A 13213-nucleotide genomic window follows, 5' to 3' on the forward strand; every position below is an offset into this window, starting at 1 on the left:
TTTTCATTCTGTTCAGAATAGTAAGGTGCTTTTAATAAATTGTTTTGCTCCCCAAATAAAGTTATGTAAACTATAAAGAATACAGGACACTTAATAATTGTCTTAATTATTACATTAATTATGTGAATACTTATGTAAAACATTTTAAAATGTCTTTAGATGGTGTATGCTTGTGAGCTTAATATCTACAATTTTTCATTATAGTTTATGTCTTAACCTGGGCTGTTGTTAGCACTGCATAATTTTTACATGGGAATTTTTTCTTGGAGTCTTCCTTTCTGGTTCACTTTTCAGTAATGGCCTATCTGACTTTTTTTTTTTTAACTGAACTTTATTATCTTATCCTTCCCACCTGATCTGGCCTCAGGTATCCTACTGAATTTTTTTTTCTCAATAGTATCCATACTTTCCTGGTTATACCCATTCTTTTTATTAAAGTAATGGCCCATTTTCCAACTAACTCTTCATTGTGTTCATTCACCTATCATCATTAACTTTTTCTTTATGAAACAATCATAATATTTTAGAATTTGCAGGGACACTAGAGATCTTCTACTGCAAGCTTCTCATCTTACATTTGAGGAAACTGAGGCCCAGAGGGATTGTTACTTACCCAAGAACACAAGATTTTTCCATGGTCCTATATAGGTGGAAGTATTGAAATGTGTGATGTTTGAAGGTTTTTAAAGTAAGGGGATATAATAATATAGCTATGGCAGGTAGGTATAGAGACAAAGTGATATGGTTTTGGTGGCTGTATATCATGAGTTATTAATTGCTTGACTTAAGACCTCCTAGTAGCTGGAATATCTAAACTCTGGTACTTTCTTATAATCTTTTAAGATATAGATAATGCCTATTCTGCCTTTCCACTCTAGAAGAAGCCCCTAAGGAAAGGGGGAAAGAGTACCCTCAGGGGTCATTGAATCTTGGACCTGAAAGAGTACTGAGGAAACACCAGCAATTAGGTGTTCTGGCTGAAGGCTCAGATGTGTTCCTGTTTAGGATACCCTTAATTTACTTTTGGGATCCCTCCTTAACATGCATTTGGTAATTTGAAAAAAGTAGTCATATTTGGTTATCTTTTATATTTTATAACGGTACCTTTCAGTTTTGCTGAAATGTGAACAACATTATAGTTTTTTTAGCAGAAGAATTTGAAGTTTTTCTTTTTGTAACTTAAAACAACAAAAACACTTCTTAAAAGCCCAACATGAGGAATGTGTTCTCTGGGTATCATAATGAACCATATCACTTTCATACTGGTAGCCATTTAATTAAGCCTGAATTTTTTAGAGGATTGTATAGAAAGGAAAAGCAGAACAAAGGGGAGTTAGTAAAAAATCTTTTCATTCCATTAGGAGGAAACATAATTAAATGTTTATTACTTACATAGAAGAATCTCACATTTTTATTTCAATTTTAATAATTAAAACTTTTTCTCTCCTTTTTTCCTGTGGATTAACCAGACTATTCACAAAGAGAATCATCCACCTTCAGAAGTTCAGAGTACATTGATTTTTAGTTCCTTTGAATTTATTGAGTTAAATTAGGGTTTTAAAACCTACTGGCCAATTTGGTGTTTGAGCCTTGTTGATGTGAGTTTATTGTAAATTAATTTTTTAATACATCCTGTAAGGATAGTATATCCTATATGTGTGTGTGATTTGACTGGATTGTTAGGCTCTCATTTGCCTTTGGTTAAGAGATTATTAGATTGTCTCTTTGCTATCTGCAAAACATGGTATCTTATCAGCCAATCCTGAATACAGATGCCTATAATCAAAGCATAATAAATTTAGAGCCCAGGGACAATAGAAGTCAGGCTTCTGGTCCAGTCCCCCTGTACAGATGAGGAAACAGAGGCCTAGAGAGATTAGCTGGCTTTCCCAGGGCCACATGGGTCATGCCCAGTCTGCGATTTGAACAGGTCCTTAGACTCGGGATCCAGGGCTTCTCTAGGCCACACTACTTTCCAGTTTTTTATATTGTCTCATAAAATACTCTGTTGGCTGCTCATTAGTAAGATGATGTTTTAAGATTTCCAAAATGCTTTATATTCACTATTTCATTAGCTCTTCTCATAGGGATTATTTACACAGGAGGAAATTGAGAAACAAAAGATCAATCTAATAAATGTCTGAGGTGGGATTGGAGCCCATGCTTTTCTGGATTCCTAAATCTAGCATCCTTGTCTATAATGTCCATATCGTGTACTAACTGCTCATTGTTGCCGAATCTGAGTGACAAAATGCTGTGTGGCATCATCTGGAATAATATTTGTTGTATCCCTATTGTATCATTTTTTTTAGGGAAGAGAGAATTAAAATTAAAAACAATGACCAAAAGAGACATTGAGTAATTATCAAAGTAACTGTTATGGAATCTATTGCCTATTCCCAGAAATTAGCATGCATCCTTTGCTGTCAGAGTAAAGAAGGCGTACGAAGTCATCAAAGATGCTAGGCAGTTACATGGTTTGTGTGACTTTGCCCTGTAACACATGGCAGAACTAGGAATTGAGTCCAGATCTTAGAATTCCAAATCCAATGTTCTTTTCATTGCACTGTTGCTGATTACTAAGTGGAAAAAATATGTATGTGTTTATGAGTGAGAAAGTTGTAGTTTTGAATTTTGGTTTTCAAAGACCTCTTTCCTTCTGTAGTTGAAAAAAATTGGTTCTAAGACCTGAACTTTCATTGTAAATACACCATTTCCACAAATCACTTCAGTGACCTTCCTATGTCCTCAGTATGGATGACTTTGGAAGTTCCTTCCAGTTCTAGGAGCCAAGTTCCTAAAATATAAATTATTTTTCATTCTTTTTAAGACTCTGCTTAATAACAATTATCTTTAAAACTCTACAAATATGTAGTTGGGGCAAGTTCATTTGAATTGTAAAGCTAATCAAATTACTATCATATTCTTTAATCATTGTTACCATTTGTTATTTGAACATTTTCTATCAGGGGTTCTTAACCTATTATTTGGGAACTTTTTAAAAAATAATTTTATAACTGTCATTATAATTGGTTTCCTTTGCCATCCTATGTATTTTATTTTATGCTTTTAAAAACATGCTGAGAAGGAATCCGTAGGCTTTAACTGGACTGTTAAGAGAGGTTCATGACACAAAAAAGGGTAAGAACTTCTCTTCGGTGTTCATTCTATTTTGATGAAAATGAATAGAAATTAAAATCTACCTTGCCTCTTCAGATATTCAGGTATAAAGATCTTTTTTTTTCTTACTATTTCATTTCTTTAGGTTTCTATGATTTGCTCATCTAACCACCACTTTCTTCTTTGGTACCCCCATTACCTATAAAACAAGACAGGCAGATCCCACCCTTTTGCTATACCTTAGTAAATACTCTGACATGGAGATTCTTTCTGCACTTAGCTAGACTCATTCTCTGGTGACAGAGCCATGACTTTCCAGAGCTGTGCTCTTAGCCTTTGTAGGCATAGATAAACTCATATCCCTGACTTTAAGAAGCCAGAGTCGTTTCTTGTCTCTGATGAAGCATTGGGGGAAGGTTTTGTTAATACCAGAGATAATTCATATGGGAGTTCTAAAGACAGACAGTGTTTTCCATTTGATAAGTAACATTTATGTAATATTTTAGGGATCATGAAGTGCTTTATGTTATGTCAAGTCAGTTCTCAACAGCTCTGAGGAAGGTACTACAAATATCTCCATTTTCTAGATGAGGAAACTGAGACTCAGAAAAGTTAAATATTACCTAGAGGGTAACTTCAAGTCAAGCCTAGAACTAATTGAGGTCAGGGCACAAAAATTCTGGCACCTGTTTAGCTTTTGTAGTATAAGTGGAAGACTAGAGGCTAAATTAGAGAACTTGTAAACCTGGTAATGGGAAAAAATAATTTGTGGAGTGTTCTGTCTAAACTGGGGATACACAGTCTTATGTAGTGTAATGTTGATTTCTGGGAGTGAAGCTACTACAGAGCCAATGGCAATTTGGATCAGAGGAGTACAGTGAGAAACAAATGAGGGAGGGTGGATGAAACGAAACACTCTGCTACTATTAATGTGATTTCAAATGTTGTGTTAGCCACCTACATGTTAAAAGCTGTTAATTTAGAAATAAGAATAAAGTCATACATAAAAGCAATAAAGCATCACTAATGCCAGCATGAAACTAGCCTGTTTTCCATGGAAAAGGTTATGGTGATGGATCCTTTCTTCTTAAGATGATACAGCTAAATAATACAATTGGCTCTACTGATTTAAAAATCTTGAAATATTCATATTAAATTGTGACTGTGGAGAATAGCTAAAGATTTTTATGGCAGCCGGAATGACAGTAGTGTCCAATGGCAGCCTCTCCAGTGGTCTGGGGTTTCATTTCTTTCATCCTTTGGAAGCTGGTGTGAATTCATCCAGCTGTGCATGTAGCTCCGAACCAGGAGAGCATCTTTACCCTCCTGTGTCCTTTGTAGATACTGCCATTGCTGCACAAGCTGTCCATCAAGATTGAGTACAGTGGAAGGAATGACATTTAAAAAAATTATGAAATAACATTTAACTTAAATTAATTTTTTGTTTCTTCTCTTCTACTCTTTTGTCTTCCCCACCCTCTAGGAAAACCAAAAAGAACAAACAGAAAAGTAAGGACATTGATTTTCTTCCTTAAGGCTTTATTTGCATTTTATTAGAGTTCTAAAATTTGAATTCATTTTTTCAGATGAATTTGTCATTGTCATTGCAGTGGAATTAAAATGTTCATTGTAAATATACATTTTCTGTTTGACAGCTTAGGAGGGAATTTGAAAGATGTCTCTTTAACATTTCTAATAAATGTCATTTCAGTATAACGTTTGCTAGGTTTTGAATAGGATGTTATAGAGCTCTTCTAGCATCAGATTTAGAAACTCATACTACTCTGTGCTATTTGTTCATTTACCTGGTTCCTTATTTCAGCTCAAATGCTTAGTTTGCTTTCCTTTCCTTGTATTGCAAAGTATTTTGCTCTTGTCCTTTCATCTCATTTCAGCTATGATGAGTAGTCCAGCATATATGTGATCCTCCTTTGTGCCTTAAGTGAAATTTAAGTCAGCTTGAAGTTCTTTTCTCCCTTAATTATTTCCTACTTAACTATTTTAAGCCAGAGAACATGTTTTTCTTATCTTCTTAGGTTACTTATTTGTTTAAAATTTATTTTATCTTTACCTTAAAAAAAAAAAGAGTAGCAGTATCTTGTTTTTAGAGGAACAGTTTTCACCTGAGTATATAATATGTTTAACAAAAGTTCAGCATACTTCATAATGAATATTTTTTTAAAATTTGACCTTTTTCTTTTTGATTCTGTTTCAGAAAAATAGAAAACTTGTCAATGGCTTATTAATAGTAGAGATACTCTTTATTCAAACTCTTAATCTGTTCCATGATGTCCAAAAATAAGAAAGGCATGGTATATAATTGCAAACATTGTTTCAGTTAACAAAAATTTTTTGTTAAGCATATTATATTAGGTAATATATACAAGATGTCTGAAACAAAATAGAACTTCTTCCCTTAATGCATATTTTTAGAAAGTACATATTTAAGATATTTTCAAGTTTAAAACCATGAGCTTATCATTCTTTAGGTTATGATACTTAATATGAATTTTAGAGCCCTGTGGCATGATGATAGTTATACACTCGTGTGTAGGGCATTGATTTTCAACTATTATTGTTTTATGACTCCCTTATTTGTGTCACAGTGTGACCTCATCTCACTGTAAAAGTATTCTATTCCATATGTTTATTAAATTTGTTCTGCAATGTTTTTGAAGAGAATACTCCTTAATAATTGGTGATACCTCCCCCTCCACCCTTCTTCCCACCAATAGTCCAAAATCAAGTTTAAGAAGTATTCAGATGAGGTCAAGTTGGGGTGAGTTGATGCAAACATGAATTACATAATAATAGTAGCTACCATTTATATTGCATCTACTGTGTCAGGCACTGTGCAAAGCATTTTACAGTTACCTCATTTGATCCTCACAATAACTCTGTGAGGTAGGTGCTATTATTTTCTTGTTTTATAGGTAAAGAAACTGGGACAAGAAGGTTAGTAAGTGACTTGGCCAGTATCACACAGCTAGAAAATGTTTGAGACCAACTTTAAACTTTGGTCTTTTTGCCTCCAGGGCCCTGTGTTCTATCCATTATACCACCTAGTTACCCCAAAACATTATAAATTTAATTAATAAGCATTTTGCTAATGAACTTCTTATAAATATTTCTTATGAGAAAGTTTAGAAACTAAAACATAGCTACTACTTCTGTCACTTCCACTGACTTGCTGCTTTTCATTGGGATAAGATAAGGTCTACTCCTTAATTTTGATCATCCCAAATGTTCTTGGCCTGCTTTTCTTATGTTAATGCTTACTCTCCCTTGAGAATATAATTCCCATAGGTTTGATAACTCCCAAATCATGTATCTCTAACCCTAATTTTTCTCTGGGGCTTTAAATTCATATCTGAGGCACACTGTAGGTTATTTTTACACTCGGATGTCCAACCAGGACAATATATTCCACATGTCCCAAACTGAATGACTTCTTTCTGCCAAAGCTTGTTTCATCTTGTAATTTTCAACTACTTATCCAGTTGACATGTTTGAAAACTTGGTATTTTTCTTCTCATCTCCTACATATATCCCATCCCTGCCTACTGTCTGGTCAGAGTGCCACAGATCTAGGCTTCTACCTCATAGCCTCCAACCATCATTGTGGTAGAACTTCCTCCCTTACTCTTTCCTTCTTAAATATGAGGATAAGGACATATTTAAAACAGGTCTTCCTCCTCATTTAGCTCAGTGATAAAGAAGTGCTTTGTTGAAGTTGCTGAAAATGGTCAGAGAAAATGGGACTTAATTGTAAAGCAATAGTCTTAGTTTGGTGGATTTCATATCTCTGTGAAATGGGGTTAATGATTTTTGCCAAAGAGGTTAAATGAGTCCCAGGATGATAAACATATAAATAGAAGAAAAGCATCATGATGTTTTGCTTGGTTTAGTTTAATAGTAGGATAGCTTTGTTCTAGATCCTTGACTTAAGTGACCTCTAGATAATAGACATAATGTTTCATGTTTGGACAGTGGAAAGAAATGTTAAGTGAGTGACATTTTCTCCAAAATTTTAAATATCTTATTAGAAAAAATGTTTTGTAAAATCATTTCATAGCTTCATTTTTTTTCTTTTAGCTCCTGGAATTGGAGAAGGTAGTAGTACCAGTGAGACGCCTCAACCACCTCGGAAGAAAAGAGCCCGAGTGGACCCGACAGTTGAAAGTGTATGCTTTTTTCCTTTCATTTTAAATGACATAGAAATAAAAATATGTCTTCAAGGGTAACATTTAGGGTGCCAAACTCTAAAAGTACACACAGATTATTCTCGAGAGCTTCAAAGTATTCTTACAAATTCTTTATGTAGTTAGTATTTGAAAACCAAGCACCTTATGTTTCTTTGTGCAGTCATGTTTGACACATTTAACACCTTGATGCTTTTAATTAGTAAATGGCCAGTTGAGCAGATTGTCTAATGCAAAGTTGAATTTCTTGAAGCTTAAAACCACTTTTGCATCATTTAAAATGAGAATTCATTTACCAAGCTTTCTCTTTGCCTGAAGCTCTATTACTGAGATATTATACCTCTGTATAATTTGACTATTTTGTATAGATTGTACCCGCATTCTTTTTCTTTACCCTCAAGACATTTAATAACTGAATCATGCATTTATAGACAATTTGACAGACTTAGTTTTAGGCTGAGTAGATAGATCATGTGTTAACTTGGCCAATAATTACATAAACAGAAAAAAAGTCACGAAAGTTTGTTTTTATTGTGCACTTATGTTAAGAGTTCTTTTGTAATTCTTATTTTGAAATAATTTTAAAATCTTAATATTTTATTGGTATATATCATTGCTTTTGGTTGACTACATATTGTGAACGTGTTCAACATAGTTTCCGTGTCTAAAATGGAATAAAAATAGTGACATAGGCTAGAAATTGCTATCTGTGTGATGCTACTCTAGCCTTAACTAGAAATACTTTAGTTCATATTTAAGGATGTCTATATAGTATAGACTGAAATGTCACCAATAAATATGAAACCTCTTATTTAAATATAATATTTAAAATAATTCTTAAGATTTAAGGATACCAAGTAATAAGTTAGTCTTACTTGAGAAAGTTCTTTTCCTTTGTGATTCAGAATAAAAATTTTCTCTCTAAGTAGCCTAGTTCTTTGATTTCATTTGGAATTTTTGAAATGATAGTTCCATTAGAGTATTTTTTTATTTTAAAGAAAAAATTCTCTTTGGTTTGTTCATTATTCAGGAAGAAACATTTATGAACAGAGTTGAAGTTAAAGTGAAGATACCTGAAGAACTGAAACCATGGCTTGTTGATGATTGGGACCTGATTACCAGACAAAAGCAGGTAATTTTTCTGTTAGCTTATTATTTGTGTTTCTCAAAATGAGTTTGTGGCAAGTGTTGCTGTAATGTATATAAATAAGGAGAGTATTTCTAGATATTAGTAGCAAATCAGTAGAAAAACCTTTTATGTAGCTTATACTTTTTCTGGCTTTCCTGCTATTATGCCAAGAGGGTGGTAGGGAGAGTAGCCTTTGAAGACTGAAGACTACATTTTGTTACCACTTGGTCTTTTAGAGTTAACCTCTTGTAGGTGAGTTGATGCCATTTATTTGTTAATAACAATAAAATGAACAAAGAACATTTATGAAAGACACCAATAATGAATTAAATAGCTTATTTTGTGCCAGCAGATGGACCTTCTTTTGGTTTTTCCTTTTTATATGGTTGCTTTAAGCAAAGAAAATGTTATGGCTTTCTTTTAGACTCTATTGGTATAGCAGATATAATAAAGAGTACTTAGGGCTAGAGAATGGGAACTGGACCTGTAATTTCATTAGTCTGGATAATTTCAAGTGAGAAAACTTCCTTACTCTACAACATGGCATCTTCTCTGCAATTTATAGTTTTAGAGAATTGCTTGGAACAATGGTGTTAGACACATGTGGGACCACACTCTTGAATGTAGGTCAGACCAGATTGAAAGCTAATCAGGAAATATTTAACCAAATAAATAAAAATTAGAGAGTGTTAATATGTGGTTTTCCAAGTCAGTATGTGACTGGCAGGCATCCAATGTACATATGCTTGTTTCTTTTGATAATCCTTTGTTGACTTTAATAATGACAGTAGTGACACTCATGTCATAATTTCTTTGTTTTTTAACATCACATTAATGTCTAAATATATTTTTTCTTCCCAACCCAGAACTGTCTCTTATAACAAAAAATAAACCAAACAAAGCAGGTCCAGAAAACTTAACCACTTATGAGCTTAGGTGCAAAGTATTCACAGGGTTCCCATAGCCATTTGGCCCCTCATCTCTTCACTTTTATGATGGCATAATTTATTCACCAAAATAAAGTTCATGCTTAGGATTGTGAGTTTTAAGGATTTGAATCTGTTTTCGAAGGCCACTTAAAATACAGTTTCATCTCAAGTTTATCTCCTAAGAATTGCTCTTTAGAGACACCCTGCCATGGAGGATCAATCAAAGGTCACCTTATAAGCAATTTTCCAGCCATGCATTTTTCAAACAATTATTTGTATTAAAAAATTACTTATTGAAATACTAGTCCTTAAACTTTCAACTAATAACATAAATATAAAGACACTTAAAGGAATATATTTAAAGCAGTATGTTAAATAAAACCTCATGTTCTCTAGTAATTACTGTTCTCTAGGATGGCCTGTCTAAAATTGATATTTTACTTTGAATCCTAAATTGTGCTAATCACTTCTCTGAACAGCTTGGCTTTATTTTTCAACTTTATTACATTTTCTACTAAAAAAGAATAACTATCCTGCTCACCTTTTGGGAATCAGGAGGAGGTCATTTGATTGTTTCAGAGGAAATATCCCTGGGGCATTTTGGTCTAATGTTGCTCCCTAGTAAGACACAGGATGTGTAAGTACTGTCCTTTGCTCCTAAAAGCTCTTGGATGATCACAGGAAGCTATCTTGACCTTTTTTTTTTTTTTGGTAGGAGTGGACTAAGATAACCTGTGGAAGTTAGCACCTACTATGTTAATAACTCAACTGATTATAGCCAAATGTTCTGTAGATTCTTTGGGATATTTATGGGAAATTTGTATGGGAGGAGAAGGCATGAAGGACTGTGGTCTCCATTGATGAAAAGAGTAACATAATTTCAGAATTTTTCACATGTGCATGAAATCATATTAATGAATTGTGTTGTAGGTTTCTATAGAGATGTGCCAGACTCTTTAAAAAAAGAGTGCTAGTGCACATTTGATGGGATCACCAGTTGGTTTGTCTAGACGTTACCCATGGGGAACGTATATTTGTTCCATTATATGTAACAACAGTGTATTTGTCCAGCACCTTCAACTATGTGGAACCTCCTGGAGAGAGCAACAGTGAAGCAGAAAGGTCTTTGATTAGCCTGTGGTAGGAGTGATTCATTTTTGTAAGTAGACAGTTTCCCATTGAGGGGTAGAGAGGCTGTTCAAGGGATTGATCTTTTGTTTGGTTTTCTCACACCTACTTCTCATTGTCTGCTTTTTATGCACGTCTGACACTTACCTGCTTCCTGAGACCACAAAGATGATAGCTGTAGTGAAGGGCCCAGGACAAGGGGAATATTGGGCCAATTTTGCAGAAGAGAAAACTGGGGGGGGAAAAATTTCTTTTGGGATCAGATCTTTCTCCTCTTTATTTTGTCATCTCACCTTCCCTCCCCCTGCTTATAGTACTATTTGATTTTTTGCCTTGGACTAAAGGACAGATAGATTTAAGTGTGTGTGTGTGTGTGTGTGTGTGTACACACACAGATACATACACTTGTATATTTATGATAAAGTTTGACTTGGGTAAATCAGAAAACAAGGCCTTTGTGAACACATGACTGGCATACCAAGTTAGACTACTCTTGTAAGCAGAGAGAGATGGTATCCAATGATAGAGCTTTTGTTTAGAATGTTGCAATTGCAAAAATTGCAAAATCTAGAGAGGGTGATGGCTGATGAAAATATCATCTCATAGAACAGAAAAATTGGAATACAAAGCCAGTTTAAAGAAAGTTTATTAAGAGACCCAACTAGGCAAAATCAATCTAAATTATTAGAAATGTCAGGCTTGATGCCACGATTGACTCCAAATTGGGCAATGTAGTAATGGATAACAATGCAGTCTCACCCTATTAGCAAGGATTGAAAAGACCAAAAGCCTTTCTTTTAAAGCCAGATGTTAGCCATGAACATTGAGGAAAAACTTAAAACTAGTAGGTCAGAGGCTCCCAATTGAGCTACTCAAGACAATTCTACTAAAATACTTTGTTAAGGGGAATATGTTGAAAAATTCTCACATAAACACATTATGCAAAATTTTTAGTTCTAGAGAGAAACAAATATTTTGAATTTGAATAAAATTGGTTGTATTTCATTATATATTACTATTTTTTTAAAAGGGTGAAAATGAAAGGAGGGAAACATAAAAATGGAGATGAGTTGTTTCCATTTTTATTACTGATTTTATACATATGCATTTTTTTTTAACCATTCAGGACAGTTTGGTGGAGTGGATTGATAGGGCATTGGACTTAGTGTTGAAACGTGGCTTCATATCCTGCTTTAGATATTGGGCAAGGGACTTACCCACTCTGGGCCACAAGTTCTTTATCTGTAAAGTGAGAGATTTGAACTTGATGGTATTTATTGGCCTTTCCAACTGTGAATCTGTGCTCCTGTAACAGCAGAGCCACAGCACACATATGTCTTAACATCACCATTTCAGGTAGGCTGAGAGGGGAAGTAGAATGTTCCTGAAAAGTCACAAGGGACTCTCAAATAAACTAAGGCAATCGAATTGAAATTAATTTCTTCTAAGAGATTGCTCAGGTCTTGCTTTCTTGAAACCAAGGTGATTCCCCTGGCTCTGTGTAGCAGATTATGACTTGTGCTTCCTCTCTTTTTTTGAAGCATTCATGGCACAAAGAGGCCTGGGCAGGCTTTGGAAATGGAAAAGGAGGCTGCATTAGACCATGTGTAATAGGAGATTTGTCTTGGAAACAGCCCAGTGGTAACAACTTTAAAGGACAGCTTCATAAATTATTTGAATTAGAGATACCAAAAGGCCTGATAAAACTCAAAAATACCAGGAGCCACTGACCTATATTTCTACTTTTCTGTCAATACAGAATTTCTGAGAATTATCTATATACATACTCTGAGGATTTCCTCAGTGAGGGCTTTATTAGGGAAATGGCAGGCCTTCACAAATACTATTCCACATTAGACTGTCTTTCCTATCACATAATTGTCTGAAAGAGGTAGAGAATAAATGATCCTTTTCCACTTATTATTGATCATAAGAAAATGGCCTTTTGATTTGGTTGAGCAAAATGTCATCAGAAAGGGTTGCTTGCAACATCTGTACATAAGAATTAGCATAAAGTGACCTTTGATTTATGGCTCATGATCATAAAGACCAGGTGAAAATAATACAGGGAGTCATATATTCACTAGAGGCATTTGAGATGCAGCAGTTCTAAATGTAAGATGGATCACCTTTAATACTTCTGTTTGTGACTGGTGTGATGGTTCTGTCTAAATATTATAGTCTCCTGGAAGAGATCTGGAATCTTAGGGGAAAAATGTCCCTGGCCTAACACAGGGAAAGCTGAGTGGATAGAACATGTTTATGGTGCAAGTTTTAACATGCATTTCATGTTAGAACCTGGAGAACTTAACTATCAGTGTATTATGGACAAGCAGTAGAAAATGCATCATAAGTGGGCCAGTGCACTAATCAGGAGGAGGCCATTGGTTGAGATTATTTTTTGGAAATTCCAAAGCTCTTTTTTCATGATCTCTAACTTCTCTTAGAAACAAAATTCCATCTTCTTAACAGTGAAATTCTCTGGGTGTTTGCCAGTAAACCAAGAAACCCAAAAGGCTCAAGAAATTAAGTGTGGGGGCAATTGGGTGGCCCAGTGGATTGAGAGTCAGGCCTAGAGACGGGAAGTCCTAGGTTCAAATCTGGCCTCAAAGACACTTCCCAGCTGTGTGACCCTTGGCAAGTCACTTAACCCCCTTTGCCTAGCTCTTACCACTCTTCTGCCTTGGAGTAAGACGGAAGGTAAG

The 13213-nt window shown here is 34.7% G+C and overlaps 1 protein-coding gene across 11 annotated transcripts in view; it reads left to right on the forward strand.

Moving 5' to 3' along the window:
* The window catches only part of MORF4L1 (mortality factor 4 like 1), a 36979-nt gene that overhangs the window by 18229 nt on the left and 5537 nt on the right, over positions 1 to 13213 (forward strand). For all 11 annotated transcript variants that reach the window (XM_007478029.3, XM_007478027.3, XM_001363158.5 and 8 more), the window contains 3 exons: positions 4604 to 4629; positions 7216 to 7304; positions 8353 to 8454. In XM_007478029.3, the coding sequence (XP_007478091.1) occupies positions 4604 to 4629; positions 7216 to 7304; positions 8353 to 8454 (217 nt within the window). The remainder of the gene's footprint in view (positions 1 to 4603; positions 4630 to 7215; positions 7305 to 8352; positions 8455 to 13213) is intronic.

Source organism: Monodelphis domestica, chromosome 1, assembly GCF_027887165.1.
Source record: "Monodelphis domestica isolate mMonDom1 chromosome 1, mMonDom1.pri, whole genome shotgun sequence".
Classification (NCBI taxonomy): domain Eukaryota; kingdom Metazoa; phylum Chordata; class Mammalia; order Didelphimorphia; family Didelphidae; genus Monodelphis; species Monodelphis domestica.